The 22606-nt window shown below is 47.5% G+C and overlaps 1 protein-coding gene across 1 annotated transcript in view; it reads left to right on the forward strand.

Moving 5' to 3' along the window:
- Positions 1 to 692: 692 nt before the first annotated feature.
- Positions 693 to 22606, forward strand: part of bcl2l13 (BCL2 like 13) — a gene marked incomplete at its 5' end in the record, with an annotated part of 34702 nt that continues 12788 nt past the window's right edge. Inside the window, 6 exon segments of the mRNA XM_038781327.1 lie at positions 693 to 792; positions 1509 to 1622; positions 3884 to 3931; positions 3934 to 4039; positions 13114 to 13183; positions 19912 to 20046. Coding sequence (XP_038637255.1) covers positions 693 to 792; positions 1509 to 1622; positions 3884 to 3931; positions 3934 to 4039; positions 13114 to 13183; positions 19912 to 20046 — 573 coding nt within the window.

A 22606-nucleotide genomic window follows, 5' to 3' on the forward strand; every position in this document is an offset into this window, starting at 1 on the left:
GTCGGTTACAATCCTTGTCATTTTGGGGCTGGAATGGGCGGAGTTGCAGCCTGGGGGGATTCTGGCCTCAATGTTAATGTTACAGTTATAATGCTCTGCCCATTTTTGTTTTCCCGTTTTGTGTAATGGGTGATAAAGGCTGTAATGGGTGATAAAGGCTGTAATGGGTGTAAAGGCTGTAATGGGTGTAAAGGCTGCTCCGCTTTGGGGTTTAATAGCGGCAGGGAGCAGACTGACCTGTTTGGAAGTGGACTGGGGGGGGGGGGGGGGGGGCTGAACGAAGGACAAACTGACTTTGTTTCTATTCTGCGGGCTTGCCTGCCTTAAAGGGATATGTTAAATGTATCTGCCAGCGCCTGGACATCTTAATTCGGATTTTAACTTCGATGCTTTCACCATTTACTTTTTTTTTGGGTATACATGGAACTTTCTAACACCACTTTAATAATGAGAAAATACTTCCGGAATCATGTCCACTCTAGAATGTCAATTTTAACTCATTGTAATGTGTAAAGTGTTTAGCTAGCTTTAATTTGCCAAGATAGCAGGTCCTGCTTGTCCCTCGTTTTGTTTGTTTTTGCTGTAACAGCAAACTTTTTTTGTCCATAAACTCCTCCCCGCCCCCGCTTCCCGGCTTAGCATCGTCAATCACATAGTTACAACTTTCAAGTACCATCCTGACACGGTGAAATGGCTACAGCCATTCTGAAGGCTTTCACTATGAGACAGATACTTGTCTTGAAATACTTGGGACTGGTTTCACAAGAAAAGAAGCAGAACAAATAGGCGAAGGTAATGTCAAAAAAAGTGTTTGAGAAAACATAAAAGCAGTTCTTAAAATTGTGTGTGGACTGATTTGTGTATTGAGTTATTTTCAAATAAAATGTTACCATATTGATGTAGTTACAAGAGCTGTGCCATAAAGTAGTCTATCCTCAAACACACTTGGTAAATTTTGTTCCATTTGTACTTTGACAGAATTTTAAAGAAGCATAGACTTTTATTGATTGCATTAGGGTGAGTTTATGTTTTACAAGCAGAAGTGCACTTTGCACTAGAAACAAGCTGAGTTTATATTTTACAAGCAGTAGTAGTTTTGGACTCTGTTATACTACCTTGATAAATTATTAGTTTTTGGACAGTAAGCCTTCTGATAGGTTACGCATGACTACAGAAAACCTGTCTACTCGATTTCTGCATGATGTGTTATGAATTCTGACAACATGTCATAGGCTATTAGTTTAAAGTGCACTGCTTTGGGAACGCAAAAGTCTTGATAGAGGGACAGTAATTATTTGTTTTTACAAGGTTTAGCATGAAATGTGGAAGCTGAACCAATGATGTGGAAGTTGGAGGAATCTTTGTCAATTTGGTTTGAATGCATCGCTGGTTTAATTCATTAGGCTAGTAGAGAGATTAGCTTCAATTGCGTTTCTTGTCCTTGGCATTATGTTTCTGTAATCCGCACCGGGTAAAATTGGTGATATGCTGCTTACTTGCTTTTATAGGGACACAATCAACAGCGAGGCCTCCTTTGCAGAGCAATGTAGCCGATAAAAAATTAAGATGGTAAGTACAAGAAAGAACTCAAAAACTCACTGCATGATGAAGATTAAATAAAGGTTGGTTTAAATTCCTGATAAATACTAAATGATAATGTTTACTAGTGTCACGAAGTAGGCTTACATTAACACTAGCAATGCAATGAAATACTGTGAAAGAGCCGCTAGTTCCGCCACAATTCCGGCACCTGTCCCGGGTACACAGAGAGGGTGAATTCAGAAGTGTCGGCAAATTAACCTACACAGCATGTCGTTCTGGTCTTGTGGGAGGAAAACCGGAGGCACCTGGAGTAAGATCCACGCAGACACGTGCTGTTAATGAAAACGTATCAGACTCCGCACAGACAGTGACCAAGCAGCCGGTAATCGAACCTGGGTCCCTGGCGCAAGCTGCAGTCAACAGTTGCTAACCACTGTTGCAATCATGCCACCATGCTGGTTTGTTGTTGGTGAACCACCACTTGAGTGAGTTAGATGACTTGATGCATTTGACTTGAAATGCAGATTGTACAACTAACTTTATGATAAGTTAAAGAAGGGACTTGCTATTTATGATTCATTATCATTGTAAGGATGTCAGAGCATATTGTGATGTTCTAATGTATTTGGGTATGCTGACATTCTCCTATTTTCTACTGGTGAAAGAGAAAACAATACTTTTGATGGTTGCTAGTGACTGTAATGTGAAGCCCAAGTGTAGGATTTACAATAATCTTTATTAGTGTCACCAGTAGGCTTACATTAACATTGCAATGAAGTTACTGTGAAAATATTTTACTTAACAACATGGGTATTAGCTGGCCTAGATACAGTTATTTATACATGCACACTTGTGCTTCCTGATAGTTACTTTTGCCTATAGTTACTTCCACTTTTTTGAATTTTAAATACCTGATCTGAGAAATTTGAATTATACACGTTTGCTGTGTTTTCCTGTCAATAATGTAAATTTCTGCTGAGGTTTTGTGTTCATTATCTAATTTGAATTTTAAATATGTTTTTATTGTGAAATCATTTTTTAATATCTATGAAATAACTGCCACAGAAAAGGGCTGAACTAGGGGCGGCACGGTGGGGCAGTGGTTAGCGCTGCTGCCTCACGGCGCTAAGGACCCGTGTTCGATCCGGCCCCGGGTCACTGTCCGTGTGGAATTTGCACATTCTCCCTGTGTCTACGTGGGTCTCGTCCCCACAACCCAAAAGATGTGCTGGGTAGGTGGATTGGCCACGCTAAATTGCCCCTTAATAGGGGAAAAAGTAATTGGACATTGTAAATTTAAAAAGAAAAAAGAAAATGGCTGACTTTTAGTTCCAGGATCCCATTCCTGACTGAGTTGTGGAGGTGGTTGAGGTCGAATTCTAAAGGAAATTGAGGACCGGGCCATTAAGAAGAGGCTCTGTTCAATTAGACTGTTAGCTGGCTACACAGTCGGGAGGGCCAGTGGCGATATCTGTGGCTTTATTGAAATCTGAAGATTTGTATATGGGGGAAAGAATAATGCAGCCATGGGTAGACCTCGAAGGGATGGCTAGCCCAACAGATCCTCTGGCCCCTCCAGACTGCCACCATTTATCTACGGGCTCCAGCCGCATCAGTGAGCCTATCCACTGTCTCAAATCCAGGCTGCATGTGAAGAGTCCCTTGATTGGTGCTTTAATTGGCTACCTACCACTGGCAGGTGTATAATCACCACCCTGAAAGTAGTCTGAAGGCAGGAAAATGTCAGCAGACCAGCATTCCAACCGGTAGTGAAAACGTACCAGCATGCCCCCTTCGCCTCTGCATGTAAATTGCCCCTTAATTGGAAAAGAAATTAGGTACTTTAAATTTATTTAAAACAAAACATTTTTGTTTAGTCTCTGCTTCAGTAATGACAATTCTTTTATTCACACACGTGCATACAGTACTCTGTCTTTGGAGAAGTTTTAAGTGGATAATCAGAGCAGAAAGATTCTATGAGATCAGTAGAATGGAAAGACGTCACTTTTTTTTAATGATACTTCTGTTTTGAATACAGTCTGCGTAATCTTGGGTCACAACCCAATTTGTATAAATTCCTTGTGCTGCAAAATACTAAAACCTAATGAAAATGTTACATTCCTCTTAATCTGGAAGTTTTGGGATCAGATTTGCAGATGTTAATAGTACAAAATGTATGTAAAGCAGCATAATAGCGTAACAAATGTAGGGAAAGCAACATAGTACTGTAATAAATTAAATCTCCTATTAATGACCGCCTCTCCACGGAGCAGGAGCTCGCTAAGTTCATTTGTTCTTAAAAAAAAAACAAAAATTCTCTCTCTCAACTCTTTCCTTCTAGCCTTTGCCAGTACAGGATTTGAATGTCACACTTCTCCAGTATTTAGTCCAGCAATCACGAAAGCTCAATAGAAGATTGCCTGGCCCAACTTGGAGAAAAAGTATTCCGGGAACTTGCTGTGCAGCTGCAGACAGCACTCCAAAATATTCTCAGCAAGTGAGTATGTGTTTCTGTTGTTTGCAGCATTGGTAAAATTCTGGTTGAATGGAAAGCACCGAGTAGCATCCCTAATAACATACACCCTTCTCCCACTTCCACTTCCACTGCAACAAACGGAATCTCACCTTTTTTATTCCTCATTATAAAGAACAAAACAATACAGCACAGGAACAGGCCCTTCAGAACCCCAAGCCTGGACCGGTCATGATACCAACCTTGGCCAAAACCTTCAGCACTTCCATGTGCCGTAGCCCTCTATACCCATCCTATCCATGCCTTTTGAATGCCATTAATGTATCTGCTTCCACAACCTCCCCTGGCAATGCGTTCCAGGCACTCACCGCCCTCTGCATTAAAAAAAAACCTGCCTTGCACATCTCCTCTAAATATTGCCCATGGACCTATGACCTCTGGTGACTGCCCCCTCCACCCTGGGAAAGAGCGCCTGCCCATCCACTCTATCCATGCCCTTCATAATCTTGTAGACCTCTTATCACGTCACCCCTCTACCTCTGTCTAATGAAAACAGTCCGAGTCTATTCAGCCTCTCCACACAGCTAACACCCTCCTCTGCACCCTCTCCAAAGCTTCCACGTCCTTCTGGTAGTGTGGCAACCAGAATTGTGCGCAATATTCCAAGTGCAGCCGTACAAGGTTCTATATAACTGGAGCATGACTTGCCAGTTTTTATACTCTGTGCCCCGTCCAATGAAGGCAAGCATTCCGTATGCTTTCTTGACTGCCTTGTCCACTTGTGTTGCCACTTTCAAAGATCTGTGGACCTGCACGCCCAGATCTCTCTGACTTTCTATATTCCTAAGAGTTTTGCCATTTACGGTATATTTCTTCTCATGTTAGACCTACAAAAATGTATTACCTCACATTGTCTGGATTAAACTCCATTTGCCATTTCTCTGCCCAAGTCTCCAACCTATCTATGTCCTGCTGTATCCTCTGCAGATCAGTAACCAATAAGAAACCTTCAATACCAGTTGGTCAGTTCTGGGCATGCAACCTTGTTAGAGCTTGGCCAGCATCACTTTGAATTCTTTCCCCCGAGAGAAACAACTGGTCTCCACTGGCTTAAACTGACGTAACAAAGATTGGATTGGAAATAATAAAATCGCTTCTCTGCCACAACTCAATTCATCCTATCAAATATATCCTGCAAAAATACGATATGCAGACAGCCACTATATAAGCAGGAGTGTTATGAGTATGTAATATCAAGCAGGTATACAAAGTGATTTTCAGGATATTGCCTTGAAATTGTTTGCTGACTGCTTTGATGACTATCTACCAACATTAACGGGTTTATTTTGTGAACATCTTACCATTATAGGGAATTGACTGCACGGATTTGCACTAACCTTTGAATCTAGTTGCATGTGAGAGTGAAGGGAGCTTTGAATGGGGAGGAGAGAGAGGGCAGGATGGATAGATGTGAACCATTTTTACTATGTAATGCAAGTTCATAATCCACAAGAAACACTAGTTATTTTAATAATTGTTTGGAAAAAAGTTAAAAAATTTAGCTAGGGATCTTTCCAAGTAGCAAAGTAGCTTTCATAAACAACAATAGAATTAATATCTGCTAAATTTCTTTGATGCATTATGCCATATGCACCACTTGCCATTTGCTTATTTTTTAATATAAATTTAGATTACCCAATTATTTTTCTATTAAGGGGCAATTTAGCGTGGCCAATCCACCTACTCTGCACATTTTTTGGGTTGTGGGGGCGAAACCCACGCAGACACGGGTAGAATGGGTAAACTCCACACGGACAGTGACCCAAGCCGGGAACGAACCTGGGACCTCAGTGCCGTGAGGCGGTTTGTGCTAACCACTAGGCCACCGTGCTGTCCCTATTTGCTTATTTTTAAGCAATTAACTCCAAAATTTAATTGGATCATGTAGTGGGGAAAAAAATTAAATATGTCACCATGTTCATGCATTTCTGATAATCTGTAAATCTTCCCTGCACTTGCTTCAGTGCCTCTTATTTTATAACCTGTGAGCAGAACTGCATGCAGTAAGTGTGACATAGGTTAGCATATCTTCCCAATTTGTTTTTAAATTCTATCTGTCTAGGAGTGAAGCCTTATGCTCGGTATGCTTTATTGTGGCCTTGCTATCTTGTGGTGCTACTTGATTGATGTATCTGAGCTCAGATTCCTTTTCTTCCCCCTAGCCCACCTAGACTTGCACCTTCCATGTGATATATTCTGGGGAGTCAGGGGTAGCACGGTGGCGCAGTGGTTAGCACTGCTGACTCACGGTGCCCAAGACCCGGGTTCAATCCCGACCCCGGGTCACTGTCCGTGTGGAGTTTGCACATTCTCCCCGTGTTTGCGTGCCCTCACAACCCAAAGATGTACAGGTTAGGTGGATTGACCACGCTAAATTGCCGCTTAATTGGGAGGGGGAAAAAAATTGGGTACTCTAAATTTATGTATTAAAAAAAAAAATCCAGGGAGTCCGAGTTGGTGCGACGGAGTGCACTTTTACATGTTGTAACCAGGAGCCAAGAATAGTGCCGGTCAAGGCTCCAATTTCTTTCCATCACATGACTGGCCTCGACACTCTGCACTACTGCCTGCCATTGGCAGGATTTACAACTTTATACTTAACCTGTTTGGCCACGCTGTTAACATACCTTCCTTGACCATCACCTCCTGGGGCAGGGTTTTCTGGCTCTGCTCGTCACCTGGATCATCCAGTCCCAAGAAAACCCAGTGGACTTTGGCTGGGTTGCTGAACAACGAAGCTGGAAAACCTGGCCCTGGAGTGGAACTTGAATCCTAAGCTCCTGGCTCAAGAGGCAGGGACGCCACCCACTGCATCACAAGACCTCCCTTCCTTCTACCACTCCAAATAACGATCCTCTACTCCCATTCTGCTGTCACTCTTTAAACCAGCTAGCAAACTGTTCTCCATTTGTACTCTGACTCCACATCCCTCTGACCTTATTAATCTTTTATGGGAATGTTATTTTTTTTATTTTAATAATTTTTATTCAAGTTTTTTAATAACAATAACAAATTTTCTCCCTGCAATTTAAAACAAACAAGGCGTGTTTCCACACCAAAACAAGAAAATAACTCTTTCCCCCCCCCCCCCCAATAAATAATAACAAATAGCAATACAAGAAAGAAGAAGAAAATAACATAACAAACCCACCGCCACAAAAACAACCCCAAACCCCCCCCCCCCCGGCCAGGAAATCGAGAAAGGGCTGCCACCGCCGAAAGAACCCCTGTACCGACCCCCTCTGGGGAAATTTCATCCTCTCCAACTTGATGAACCCAGTCATGTCGTTGACCCAGGTCTCCGAACTCGGGGGCCGTGTATCCCTCCACTGTAACAGAATCCTGCGCCGGCTACTAGAGACGCAAAGGCCAGAATGCCAGCCTCTCTCGCCTCCTGCACTCCCGGCTCCGAAGCTACCCCAAAGATTGCGAGCCCCCAGCCCGGCCTGACCCTAGACCCAACCACCTCCGACAAAATCCCCGCCACCCCCTTCCAAAACCCCAAAGCCGGACATGCTCAAAACATATGGGTGTGGTTTGCCGGGCCACCCAAACACCTCCCACACCTGTCTTCCCCTCCGAAAAACCGGCTCATCCTTGCCCCCGTCATGTGAGCCCTGTGCAGCACCTTCAGCTGAATTAGGCTGAGCCGTGCGCAAGAGGAGGAAGAATTCACCCTCTCCAGGGCGTCCGACCACGTTCCATCCTCAATCTCTTCCCCTAGCTCTTCCTCCCATTTCGCTTTGAGCTCATCTACTGAGGCCTCCTCCTCCTCCTGCATCAGTTGGTAGATAGCTGAGATCTTCCCTTCCCCGACCCACGTCCCCGAAAGCACCCTGTCCTGCACCCCCCTTGGCGGCAGCCGCGGAAACTCCGCCACCTGCCTCTTAACAAAGTCCCTGACCTGTATATACCTAAAAGTGTTCCCAGGGGGGGAAGTTCCACTTCCCCACCAGCTCCTCCAGAGTCACGAACTTCCCATCCAAGAAGAGGTCCCCAAACTGTCTGATGCCTGCCCTGTGCCAACTCCCAAATCCCCCACCCGTTCTCCTTGGCGCAAAACGGTGATTGCCCCGTATCAGGGCCCAAACTGAGGCCTTCACTTCCCCCCTATGCCGCCTCCACTGTCCCCAGATTTTGAGGGACGCAACCACCACCGGACTTGTGGAGTACTTTGCCGGGGGAGTGGAAGTGGGGCCGTCACCCAGGCCTCCAGACTTGTACTCGCACAGGACGCTACCTCCAATCTCTTCCGTGTGTCACCCTCCCCTTCCGTCACCCACCTGCGAATCAGCGCCACGTTCGCCACCCAATAATATCCATACAGGTTGGACAGCGCCAGGCCCCCTACCTCCCTTCTTCGCTCCAAAAATACCCTCCTTACTCTCGGGGCCTTCCGCGCCCACACAAACCCCAGAATCGACTTATTCACCCTTCTGAAAAAAGCCTTCGGGATCAACATGGGGAGGCACTGGAAAAGAAACAAAAACCTCGGGAGCACCGTCATTTTAACCGACTGGACCCTGCCCGCCAACGAGAGCGGCAGCGCATCCCACCTCCTGAACTCCTCCTCTATCTGCCCCACCAGCTGTGAAAAGTTAAGCCTATGCATAGCCCCCCAGGTCCTAGCCACGTGGACCCCAAGATACCTAAAGCTCCCCTCAGCCCTCCTCAACGGGAGTTCCCCTATCTCCCTCTCCTGACCCCCCAGGTGCAGGACAAACAGCTCGCTTTTCCCCACATTGAGCTTATATCCCCAAACTCCTCAAGTATCCTCAGCACCTCTGGCATCCCCTCAGCTGGGTCTGCGACATACAGCAGCAGATCATCTGCATACAGCGACAACCGGTGCTCCTCTTCCCCCCCCCCCCCCCGGCCGCCGCCACACAATCCCCCTCTAACCCTTTGAGTCCTTCAGCGCCATGGCCAGGGGCTCAGTTGCTAACGCGAAGAGCAGGGGAGACAAGGGGCACCCCTGCCTCATCCCTCTGGAAAGCCGAAAGTCCTCTGACCCCTCACATTCGTCACCACGCTCGCCACCGGAGAGCTGTACAGCAGCCTCACCCAGCTAATAAACCCCTCCCCAAACCTCCGCAACACCTCCCACAGGTAACTCCATTCCAGCCTATCAAAAGCTTTCTCCGCATCCATGGACGCCACTATTTCTGACTCCCCAGCCACCGGCGCCATCATCATAACATTCAGGAGCCTCCGCACCTTGGCATTCAATTGTCTCCCCTTTACAAACCCCGTTTGGTCCTCGTGAATCACCGTCGGGACCACATCCTCCACCCTCCTGGACCTTTGCCAACAACTTGACATCTACGTTAAGGAGTGAGATCGGCCTATAAGACCCACACTGAAGGGGGTTCTTGTCCTGCTTCAGGAGCAAAGAGATAATTGCCCTGGACATCGTTGGGAGCAGAGCCCCCCCCTCCCTGGCCTCATTCAGGGTCCTCACCAGCAGCGGGCCCAGCAAATCTGATAATTTCTTATAAAATTCCACCGGGAACCCGTCAGGCCCCGGCGCTTTCCCTGTCTGCATACTTCCCAGCGCCTCCACCAGCTCCTCCAACTCAATTGGGGCCCCCAAACCCTCCACCTGCTCGTCCCCTATTCTTGGGAACTCCAGCTTATCCAAAAAGCGGTCCATCCCGCCTGCTTCCCCGGGGGTACCGCCCGGTACAGCCCCTCATAAAAGGATCTGAACACCCCATTGATGTCCTTTCCACCCCGCACTAAGTTCCCACCTGCATCTGTGGCTCCCCCAATTTCTCTAGCTGCCTCCCGCTTCTGGAGCTGGTGAGCCAACATCCGGCTCGCCTTCTCCCCGTACTCATACACCGCCCCCTGGGCCCTCCTCCACTGCACCTCCGCCTTACGGGTGGTTAAAATGTCAAACTCCGCCTGGAGACTGCACCGCTCCCTCAGAAGCCCCTCCTTATGCATATCTGCATATCTCCTATCCACCCTGACCATCTCCTCCACCAGCCTCTCCCTCTCGACTCTCTTTCCCCCCCCCTCCCTCTGCGCCCGAATAGATATCAGCTCCCCTCTAACTACTGCCTTTAGTGCTTCCCAAACCATCCCAACCTGCACCTCCCCGTTGTCATTGGTTTCCAGATACCCCTCTATACCCCTACGGATCCGCCCACACACTTCCTCCTCTGCCAAAAGCCCCACATCCAGCCTCCACAGCGGGCGCTGATCTTTCCCCTCCCCCAGCTCCAGGTCCACCAAATGTGGAGCATGATCAGAAATGGCTATCGCCGAATACTCCGCACCCACCACTCTCTGGATCAGCGCCTTGCTAAGCATGAAAAAGTCAATCCGGGAGTACGCCTTATGAACATGGGAGAAAAAGGAGAACTCCCTACCTCCCCGGCTTCAAAAACCTCCAAGGGTCCACCCCTCCCATCTGATCCATGAACCCCCTCCGCACCGAGGCCGCTGCCGGCCTCCTGCCCGTCCTAGACTTCAACCGTGTTAAAGTCCCCACCCAGAATCAATCCCCCTGTCTCCAGGTCCGGGATCAGGCCCAGCATACACCGCATGAAGCCCGCATCATCCCAGTTGGGGGGCATAAACATTAACCAAGACCACCCGCTCCCCCTGAAGTCTCCCACTCACCATCACATATCGACCTGCACTGTCCGCCACCACTTTGGACGCGACGAACGACAGGCTCTTACCCACCAAAATTGCCACCCCACGGTTCTTTGCATCAAGCCCCGAGTGAAACATCTGTCCCACCCAACTTTTTCTTAGCCTCACCTGATCCGTAACCCTGAGGTGCGTCTCCTGGAGCATAGCCACATCCGCTCCCAGCCCCCTCAAGTGAGCCAAGACCCGGGATCGCTTCACCGGACCATTCGGCCCCCTCACGTTCCATGTGACCAACCGAACCCGAGGGGCCGCCCCCTTCCCTCTATGCCGATCAGCCATAGCCCTTCCTCAACCCACCACGTGCCCGGGGAACCCCCCAAGCCCGCTCCCCACGATGGCCAACCCCCCCCCCCCCCCCCCCCCCCCCCCTCACCAGCCATTCCCTCGCAGTCCCTGCAGCAACAACCCGGCCCCCCTAGCTGCGGTACCCCCAACATTATGCTTCTGTGAGTCAGCTGACTTCCGCTGACCCCGGCTACTCCCACCATAACCACAACCCCCCCCCGGATGCAACACAGCCGCCAATCCCTCCCTCCCAGCACAGGCCCTGCCCCCAATTCCTCCGGCGCGGGAAGAAAGCCCGCGCTTCCAACCCGAGCACCGCCCCTCGGACCCAACACGCGGGAAAAAGACGGACACATGACCCATCGGGACCCCAAACTACTCCCCAACCCACCTGTGGAAAAAACAAAAAAAAGCACCACAATAAATAACCAACAGCCCCAAAGAAACCCCGAAAGAACCCAAATAACCATAACTAAAATAGCGAAAACAAACCGGAAACAACCATCAGCAAACACAGCCACTATAGGCGAAAGGATACCTAAGAGGGCAAAGCCTCCGAGCAAAGTACATTTCCTCCCAGTCCGCAGTCCGAATCCAAGTTCTCAGCCTGGACAAAAGCCCAGGCCTCCTCCGGAGAGTCAAAATAGAGCTGGCGGTCCTTGTACGTGACCCAGAGGCGAGCCGGCTGTAGAAGGCCAAACTTTACCCCTTCCTGTGGAGCACTCCCTTCACTCGATTGAAACCAGCTCTTCTCCTCGCCGCCTCCGCGTTCCAGTCCTGAAAAATGCGAACGTCCGTGTTCTCCCACCTGCTGCTCCTCTCCTTCGCCCACCTCAACACGCACTCCCGGTCAACCAAGCGGTGAAAACGGACCAGCACCACCCTGGGCGGTTGGTTCAGCCTGGGCTTCCGCTGCAGCACTCGATGGGCGCCTTCCAGCTCCAGGGGACCACGAAACGACCCTGCACCCATCAGCGAGTTTAACATTAGGACCACATAGGCCGCCAAATCCGAGCCTTCCAGCCCCTCCGAGAGGCCCAAAATCCGTAGATTCTTCCGGCGGGAGTGGTTCTCTATCTCCTCCATCCTCGCCAGCCATTTCTTGTGCAATGCCTCGTGCGACTCCACTTTCACTGCCAGGCCCAAAAGCTCATCCTCATTCTCCGAAGCCTTGTGCCGCAGCTCCCGAATCTCCCCGGCCTGAGCCGTCTGAGTCGCCACCAGCTTGTCCAGCGAGGCCTTAAACGGCTCCAAAATCTCGGCTGTGAGCTCCTTGAAGGAGCGCTGAAGCAGCTCCTGCTGCTCCCGCGCCCACAGCTGCCCCACTGCTGCTGCTTCCCCGCCTAGGCGGCAGGCGGGGAAGCAACAAAGGAGCAGAAGAAATATACATAAACCTTTCCAAAAGCTTTTTTAAAAATCACTCCGTTTAGCCCTGCTGCCTCATAGCGCCGAGGTCCCAGGTTCAATCCTGGCTCTGGGTCACTGTCCGCACATTCTTCCGTGTTTGTGTGGGTTTCACCCCCACAACCCAAAGATGTGCAGGGTAGGTGGATTGGCCATGCTAAATTGCCCCTTAATTGGAAAAAATGAATTGGGCATTCTAAATTTCTAAAAACAAAATGTATGCAGGTGTTGGGTTAGTCGGATGGTGGCCAGTGTCTGTAAGATGAATCCTGACTTTAATGAAATCTACACTCTCCTGTGGTGGGGAAGAGACAAATTGGTCAGAAGACAAACTGCTACACCATGAATTAGATTTCACCTGCCGCTGCCTTTATATAGCACCGTTTAAAAGTAGAAAAACATTCTCCCCCCTCCCAAGACAGAACACAATTGTAATTTAACAAAAAGATCAAAGAGGGGAGTGTTTAAGATCCAGATGGAGGTGGCAAGGTATTAGTCAGCAGTAAATATTGTTTATATTGTTTTTGTGCATGAGGAATATTTAACATGAAAATTGGCCTCCCCCACTTCCCTTTTCCATTACGGATACTTAGCGTTTCTTTGAACTATTAAATAGAAATTACAATTCTGTATTGCAATCAAACGCTGTATAGCTTCGCTCTTCTGTTTGTATCATTTTACAGGCCACTTGAGTATCAGGATTTCAAAGAACAAGTGAATCAAGTTGCCAGCCACACCAGTGGATGGAATAAGGTAAGAATAGTTTAAAGTTTCAAACAAGATAGCCATAGACCTGAATCTAGTCCTAGTGTCAAGACAGTGAAAAGCACAGTTGCTATTTCACAGCCTGCTGTGTGCAAATGGAAACACTTCAACACTTGTGGGCAGGGCTGAAATTGTCTTTAAGTCAACAGCTCCCAATGCTTCATGTGACTAAGAAATATGTAGATGGTGAATGTAGGAATAGACTCTTCAAACCATTTGTATTTATTCTAAAGTGCTGGAAATATGCTCCTCAATTCTGTAATGATTGAGAATCTCCCTCCATGTTGGTGGCTCCTTTAAGGGTTGTAGTCAACGAGGAGTCCCGGAAAGGTAAGTCAAAAGTGGTTTATTTCCTACTCGCGGTTAGGGAAAACAGCAACTAATCAACACTCCAGTCCCAGCTGGGGCCTTCCTGAGATGCTGACTCCCACTTCGGCCGACTTTTATCTTGGGGGAATTAGCGAGCTCCGCTGTTGGGCCTCCGCCCATCAGCGAGGGAGCTCATATTCCATGAGCCTCACAGTGAGGTTGATTCGGTCATCCTCATGGAGGTTATAACACCCCTCTCTCCTCAACGTCTGCAAGTCCCTCTGTCACAGGGAGTGGAGGAGACTGCCTGCTCCGCTTTGTGATTGAGCCTCTGGCTGTTGTGGGCCTGGGTCGGGGGATGTGTAGCATATCGGGAAAAGTTGTTTTTGTGTCAATTGTCTGGGAGGTACCGTCGGCGACCGCTGTCCGAACATGTGGATACCCGAGTCTCCCATGTTGGATCCTGAATCTTCCACCCCTTGCATCTTCATGTCAGAGCCCTTAAGAAAAGATGTCCTCAGGCCCCCTTGTGCCAGGCAGGCAGAGCTGTGAAACGGTTCCTCCAGTGGGGTCGGTCCTGATGCTGGCTCCCTGCCCGGGACATAGACCAGATGCTTCTGCACTGCCCGTTCTTGTGTTTTTACCGTGCAAGATACCGGTCAAGTCTGTATCACCGTGGTTTCTGGTATCCACCGGGCACCACCTGGTTTGGGATGTATACCCCAGTCGGAAACTTCTGTCCTGCGTCCAGCTGCTTCGGTACTGCCGCTGGAGGTCTTGTGTCCGTTCCACTTTGCCGCTGATATCAGGGAAAATTAGGCTAAGGTGTCTTCTAGCTTCTGGCCCATCAGCAGTTCCGCCGGTACCTCTCTGGGTTTAAGTGTAGCATGGTATGGTACCTGAACCATGGATCCTGCGGCCTGTTTTCTCATACCTTTCTTGAAAGTCTGCACTGCTCACTCAGCCAGACTATTTGAGGAAGGATAGTATGGCGCTTCACCCCATTTGTCTTCATGAAGAGTGCAAACACATCGCTAGTGCGTGGGGTACCATTGTCTATGGTACAATACCTCTAAGATGCCATGGCTACTGAATGAGATTATTAGCTTCTCAGAGACGGCATTCATAGAACATAGAACAGTACAGCACAGAACAGGCCCTTCGGCCCTCGATGTTGTGCCGAGCAATGATCACCCTACTCAAACCCACGTATCCACCCTATACCCGTAACCCAACAACCCCCCCCCCTTAACCTTACTTTTTTAGGACACTACGGGCAATTTAGCATGGCCAATCCACCTAACCCGCACATCTTTGGACTGTGGGAGGAAACCGGAGCCCCCGGAGGAAACCCACGCACACACGGGGAGGACGTGCAGACTCCGCACAGACAGTGACCCAGCCGGGAATCGAACCTGGGACCCTGGAGCTGTGAAGCATTTATGCTAACCACCGTGCTGCCCATTCGATGGACGTTTAACCATTTGGAATGAACGCCCACTATCAGCAAGAAAACTATCACTATCAGCCTTGAAATCGTTCGGCAAAATCTGCATGCAGGCACACCCAAGGCTGGTCGGGCCATTCCCATGGGTGATGGGGTGCGACTGGCGGAAGCTTCTGATGTTCCTGGCAGTGGTGCATTGCTGGGTCAGTCGCTTGATTTTCCATCGGGCTTGGCCACCATACGTAGCTCCTGGTCAGCATTTTCATCTTTGACATCCCTAGGTGTCCATTGTGTAGATCTGTCTGCCCTGACTTGGAATCATAATGCGAGCTCCCCTAGGAAGGTGCCGTCCTCTAAGCTCTTGCTGCTTGGTCTCAGAAACTCCCAGTTCCTTGAGCAGTTTCCCTTACTGACTGTCCGTGTAAGACAATGTGGCGTAACTGGGTCCTTCTGAGTCAGTCACGGACTTGTGTGACGGTGACTGGCAAGATAGTCATAAAATTTGAGGGTGATACGACCTCATTAGTCTTTGGTGGAGATGTAATGTCGGCAGTGGCAGCCGTTGGGCTCAGAACTTCCGTGTTCATTATCTGCATCCCTGGGCAATATTCAAGCATGTACTCGTACACCGCTAACAATAGGGCCCAACGCTGTATCCAGGCAGATGCTATTGATGGAATCACCTTGTCTGACACCCATACCCATTTCATGACAGAAATGACGGCCAGTCCTCCTTTCTTGATCTGAGCACAGTTGTGCTCTGCAGTGGCCAAAGTCTGCGATGCGAAGGCTATTGATCTCTCCGTTCCGTCCATGGGGTGGGAAAATACTGCTCTGATTCCACGTAGGGAGTATCACGCATGACCAAAATGGGCTTTAAGGGGTCGGAGTGGCTCAACAAACCCGATAACGACAGTTGCTGCTTTACTTTGGCGAATGCTTCTTGCGGCTCTCTCCACTCCCAATCCTGGTGTTTTCTTAATAGCGCATGTAGCGGTGTTGGGATGGTTGCCAAGTAGGGATAAATTCCTCCTGTAATAATCACGAATCGTAAGAACAACCGCAATTTGGTTGTGTTCTTGGACGTGGAGGCTTGTTTGATTGCTCGCACCTTCTCTACTGGGTGCAAACTGGCTCGGTCAACACGTTGCCCTAAGGACATGATGACTTTTGCATTAAAAAAAAATGTATTTTCCTCTCCAGGCAGGTGCCTGTCTTGGAAAACCAGTGGAGGACTTCCTCCAAGTTGCTCAGGTGCTCCTTTTTGGTGACTGATGATCAGGACATCATCCAAGTAAACGGCCACCCGTGGTAGTCCTTGGAGAGTGTTCTCCATGACTCTGGAAAATAGCACAAGCCGATGTTACCCCGAATGGCAACCTTGTATATTCGTAGAGGCCTCTGTGAGTATTAATGGTCACGAATCTTCCAGAACCCGTATCTAGCTCCATTTATTAGAGGTCTGTGTACTTCAGAGACAGAGCCCTCCAGCCAGCTTTGCGCTGAGGTTCTCATTCGTGGCATTGGGTTTCTGTCCAAACAAGAAACCTTGTTCACCGTTGGCTTGTAATCTCCACATGGGCGGACGGTTTTATCTGGTTTCAGTACCGAAACTACAGGCGCTGCCCAATCTGCCAATCATACCGGACGGATGATTCCTCCGCTTGCCAAGTGGTTGAGCTCATCCTCCACCTTTTTCAGCAATGTATAGGGAACTGGATGGACCCTGAAGTACTTGAGACCTCTGGGTATGTGAAACCTGGCCACTGCACCTTTGATCCCAGGCCCTTGTGGAAAACCTCTGGATACTTCCCCAGTGCCCATCCTGAAAATCTGCTGACAGTCTAATCACGGCCCAGCAGACTCTGGACTATTGTCAAATCAGACGGGCCGCTGACCGTAGGCAACTGGGGTCAGTGGCTCTCGTATATGTTGCCAACTTCGCCTCTTTAAACGCTGGATTCCCGTCCTGATCTTTTCGAACGTCTGCCAATTACCGAGACCGCAGCCCCCTGTGTCCAGTTCCATTATGTGTGGGTGACCACTCACCTCTACGATGACTTTGATAGGGGAAACCCGCAGCGATGCAATTCAACTGCATGACTCTCCTTCATCAGGCTGCTTTAGGTGGAAGGTCCTGGCTCTCAGTGGGCACTTGACTTGACCAGGGAGACATGCTTGTTGGCTGACCTGGCGATGCTGGTCCCTGCGGTTTCTCCAGCCCCAGGTGCAGCACCTCTTGACTCCTCCTCCATTGCTTCGGGGAGATATCTCGCCTGGCAGCAGCGGGTCTGGCTTGACGTTGTTCTGGAAAAGGCTGGGTCCCAGTAGTTTTGTTCCTCTGGGGCGCTGCTCACTTGAATGGGAGGCATCCTATGCTATTTACCTCCATCTCTGACATACCCTGGAGCCTCCTGAACTCTACGCTCTCCCAAAAGTCCTTTTCGGTTCAGCCAGTTTCCACTGGGTTGCCATGTTGTTAACCCCACACTCAAGGTGGCCTTGCTTTTGATGCCAAATCATGGAGAGCTTCTTGAAATGGAAGAGGACTATAAAGATTAATTGTTTTCTTCCAAGTAAGAGATGTCCAGAGAGACACACAGACAGTGTACCTACTGGACAGGATCTCACCACTGAATCGGCTGGCGAGAGGTAACTCGGGAGAGTTCAAGACGAGACCCAGCAATGCTAGTGTTACCTCTGTACAGCGTTCCAGGGCCTCTAGTTAATAGCCTACAACACGGGAACAAAGCAGTATAAAGATGATTTCAGTTATGGTTTTGTCAGTTGTGCCAATGCAAATAAGGATGCAGCCCATGTGTTAAATGCAGAGAAGTATTGGCAAATGAGAGAAGAAGTTTCAGTTTTTGAAAGAGAAATGGTGGGTGGAAAACGTCTTTTTGAGCTTGACCCCAGAGTTGGTTATTAACTCATAGCTGACTCCAAATGAAAAGTCTATGCTGCTGTACCTGAACTGTGATACATTAAACACACCGCAAAAACCTCTGAGGCTGTCAGCATTCTAGAGTAGCAACTCTCAGTCGTCTGCAGTGCTGAGTGAAATGAGCATTTTGTTGCTATTGCCCTTCACGACCACCGGCATGTATCAGGTTGGATTTTCCGATTTCACAAAGGTGAACGGCACAAAGGAACTGGTTGAAGTCTGCACCTGATATGCACATTACCCTCCCCTCCTGTGAACCTGATTGGAGGAGATTGTCAGGACCAAGTAGGTTACCCTAGCATTAAAGATAAGCGAACGTGGCGTGGGTCATGAGGGTCGGCCGGCTTGGGTCCCGCAGGTCAACCGGTTGGCAAAAGTGGGTCTTTGGGGAGGGGGAGTTTGAAAAACACTGATCTAAAGCAGCGCCGGGGTTATCTTGAGATGTGGTTCCCTTTTGGGATGGCTTTTATCTCGGGGAATTGACAAGCCCCTCAGCAGGGGAGCTTGTATTCCATGAGATTGATTGGGTTGTTCCCCTGGGTCTGGTGGGGCTTATAACAGAAAGCTACAGTACTGTGAAGCACCCAACAATGAGTTAGTACATTTAACACTAAAATAGTATAAACCCTGTTACACTGGGGGCAGTATGGTAGCACAGTGGTTAGCACAGTTGCTTCACAGCTCCAGGGTCCCAGGTTCGATTCCCTGCTGGGTCACTGTCTGTGCGGAGTCTGCACATCCTCCCCATGTCTGCGTGGGTTTCCTCCGGGTGCTCCGGTTTCCTCCCACAGTCCAAAGATGTGCAGGTTAGGCAGATTGGCCACGCTAAATTGCCCGTAGTGTCCAAAAAGGTTGGATGGGGTCACTGGGTTATGGGGAGGGTGGGGGTGTGGGCTGAGGGTGATCTTTCCATGGGCCTATGCAGACTTGATGGGTCGAATGGCCTCCTGCACTGTAAAGTCTATAAATAGCCTGAAAAAAGTCAACCGTTATCTCTCTCTCTCCAGTTAGTTGTAATTTAGCAGTAGCTGAACTATTTGTAAATTGATGGGAGTTCTTTGACACAGTAAAAAAACAAAACACTGATTACCAAAGGAGTAAAAAGGCCACGGATAAATGACCAGGGTGCTTGACTTCCAGAACTGTAAACATTATATAAATATACATATTGCAACCTTCAGATTCACTGAACTGATCCCTACATATGAGGGACGTTTAGTGAGACTGATGCAAGTAGTGGAATCACGCCATGTGACTTGTTGGAGAGCTGACCTCATTTCTTTTGTCGTGCTATAATGTGGGCCAGTTTAATTTTACTTAATTGAAGCCATACTAAAAGTTTGATGCAGGAAATTAATGCTGGAGGCATATTACATTTTGTATGGAACAAAATCAATCTTGGTGTTGCTTTGATCTTTTTCATTCCCTAAATACTTTCACTCACTGCAGCTGAGCTTCAGCTTCCGAAGCGCACAAACAATCCATGAAGAAAAGAAAAGCCATTTCCGCTCCTCTTGTATTAAGATGGTGGCTGTGAAAGTTGACGAACAAGAAATGGCCACTTATTGTCTGCTGTAGTTTACGTCATTGCTCATTTGGTCTCCAAAGGCAAAAATTCACAAGTTCTCCCTGCTCTTTGAAGTTAATAAAGTAGAAATCAACATCTGTCCCCCGCTCCTCCCCTAGTAAATTCTAATGTTGCATATCTGGTCCTAGCAATGCAGTCTGCCTGTACATCACTGACTACACTTGGAAAAATGTAATCCATTTACTTGTAATATGCTTTTAGATGTCCTGAGGTTGGGTTAAGGCACAATATAAGGGTACAGGAAGCAGCAGCATCCATATCCGTGAAGTTCTTGATTATCTTTGTCTATATATCTCTTGAATTAATTTGTATGAGTACAATAGAAAAAATATTTGTTCTCCTCATTCTCAAAGTGGGAAGTTATGTGATCTGTGCTTGGTGCTTTATTCCTCCTTTGAACGGCAGTATTTTTACTACTTATTTTGTAGGTTCTGATCTCCCTAGTGTTGCTACAACAGCTGCTAACCAGTCACAGCCAGCAGCCACTAAAGGATCTGGTGGAAGTTGGAGTGAAGTACATCGAGGAGACCGATGCTGATTATATTATCCAGCAAGGAGGATGGGTAGGTTTGTCAACTAATTCCAGCTTCAAAAAAAACTTTTTGGTGGCTTAATCAGCGAGGACTATCCGAATGCCGTATGTTGAAAAGTATTCCATTTTGACAGCATCAAGCTAAATTGTGTGTCAGATCAGCTACAGTGTGGGCGGCACGGTGACACAGTGCTGCCTCACGGTGCTGAGGATCCGGGTTAAATCCCGGCCAGGGTCACTGTCTGCGTGAAGTTTACACATTCTCCCCGTGGATTGGACGCACTAAATTGCCCCTTAATGCAAAAAAAAAAAAGAATTGGGTACCCTCTTGGCAAAATACCAATCTTGCAGCATAATCCCTTAATACACTAGCATTCGGGCAACATTGGCGCAGTGGTTAGCACTGCTGCTTCACGGCACCGAGGTCCAGGTTCTATCCCGGCTCTGGGTCACTGTCTGTGTGGAGTTTGCACATTCTCCCCATGTTTGCATTGGTTTCGCCCCCACAGATGTGCAGGGTAGGTGGATTGGCCACGCTAAATTGCCTCCTTAATTGGGGGGGGGGGAAAGAATTAGGTACTCTAAATTTTAAAAAAAGGGCGTGAGTTCCAAACCTTCATTCATTATTTCCCCTTCCTCTATGGTGAGGATTGACAGCAAATATTCAAGTCTGCCACATCCTTATTTTCATTTGCAATATTACTTTGATTTAGCACACTCTTGATTTCACTTTCTTCTAATGTAATTGTAGAAGTGTGTGTTAATCTTGATATCCCTTTCAGGATTTAGGTACTGCAGTAACAATATTCTTTCACCTTTTACTTAAGGTTAAATAGATTGAATAAAAGAAATGCTCTTCCCTCAAATAATTTTAATAGTCCTAGATCAAGGAGAGTGAGTTTGGATCTGGGTGCAGAGTAAACCACAATTTCACATTCGAGTCATAATCCCTTCAAAACTAACAGCAGCAGAAAGACATCAATGTTGGTGTACTTTAAAAAAAATAAATTTAGAGTACCCAATTCATTTTTCCCAATTAAGGGGCAATTTAGTGCGGCCAATCCACCACGCCTGCACATCTTTAGAGTGGGGGCGAAACCAATGCAAACACGGGGAGAATGTGCAAACTCCACACGGACAGTGACCCAGAGACATATTAACTGTATTAATGAATTGAATAACAGAGCGCCCTAGATTCAATCATGCCACTGACAATGGTGGTAGTAAGTCGTGCAGTTAGAGCATTAAATTACAAAGAGACGTTGAATTAAGTGAGTGGGAAAAACTGTAGCAGGTAGGCGCAAATACTTTGGGGGGGGGCAGAAAAATGATTAATCTGAGGAAATCTAGGAACGGAAGAGGTCCAAAAAGGTATGGGGGTCTGTGTGTACACAACTAAAGTCATTCAAAAATAAGGGCCGAGTAAAACCAATCTGTCTGAGTGAGGAAGCCGAGAAGAGAACGGTTTTGATCCATCAACCTCTGGGTTATGGACCCAGCACACTTCCACTGTCTGCCCTGCTCTAAAACAAAATAAGGGCTACTGGAAAGTTGGCCTTTATGGGATCACAGAATAGTTTGAGCGCTAGAATTTTAAAGGGCGGAAGTTTTGTGACCGTTGTATGAAGCCCTGATAGACCACATCTGGAGCACTAGTTCCGATCACAATACCTTAGAAAATGCAATGCAGTGTCGTGCCGATTCTGCAAAATGCTACTCGAGCTCCAAGAGTCAGGAGAGATTACGTAAACCCATCTCGTTTTCCCTGGAATGTCAAAAATTACAGGATGGTTTGGTTGAGCTTTTCAAGGTTGTTGAAAATGATGAATGGAGTAGATTGGAAAAAACATTCCCTAATTAGACCTGGAACATTCAAGAGGGAGATTAGGAAATTCATTCACATTGTGGTAGAACTATCTCCCATTTAAAGAAACAGTCAATACTAGCTCAATTCATTTTAAATCTGAGATCAATAATCTTTTTTCTGGCCAAAAGTATAACAGAATATGGAGCCAAAGAATTGGATGGAGTTGAGATACACATTTGCCATAATTTAATTGAATAGTAGGCGATACAGATATGAAGAGTCCGAGAGATTACCCCCTCAATCAGAGAGAACACCCTATTTCGTGTTCCTATATGTAGAAAATATATTGGATTACTTTTGATTGACACATTCAGAAGTGTTGATGTTCTTCCACAAAAAAAATTTGAAAACAAGGGTTTAGCTTAATGGTTGTTTTTAAGTCTGTTAATATGCTATAAGAAGTTGTTTACCCAATGGGGAAACAATCTGGATGATAGCTTGTCTGAGTAATTGAGCAGTTAAGCATTGTGTTTGAGAGCCTTAGTCTGCAATGGATAAATTGAGAGCGGCCTTTTGAAACGAATAAGCTGCGGAGCATTTGGACTTTTAAAACGGATCACTGCAAACTCTTTGGAGCAGTTCAAAGTCTCCAAGAACAATTACAGGACCCTTTTTATTGTTGGAGTGAAGTAAGATGACCTACTAATGTGAGGGGAAAATGGAATGTCTTTGTCTGTGGGAGTGAACTGGATTGATTGGAGTAAGTGATCATAAACCTGTTCTA

This window comes from Scyliorhinus canicula, chromosome 20, assembly GCF_902713615.1.
Source record: "Scyliorhinus canicula chromosome 20, sScyCan1.1, whole genome shotgun sequence".
NCBI classification, from domain to species: Eukaryota; Metazoa; Chordata; class Chondrichthyes; order Carcharhiniformes; family Scyliorhinidae; genus Scyliorhinus; species Scyliorhinus canicula.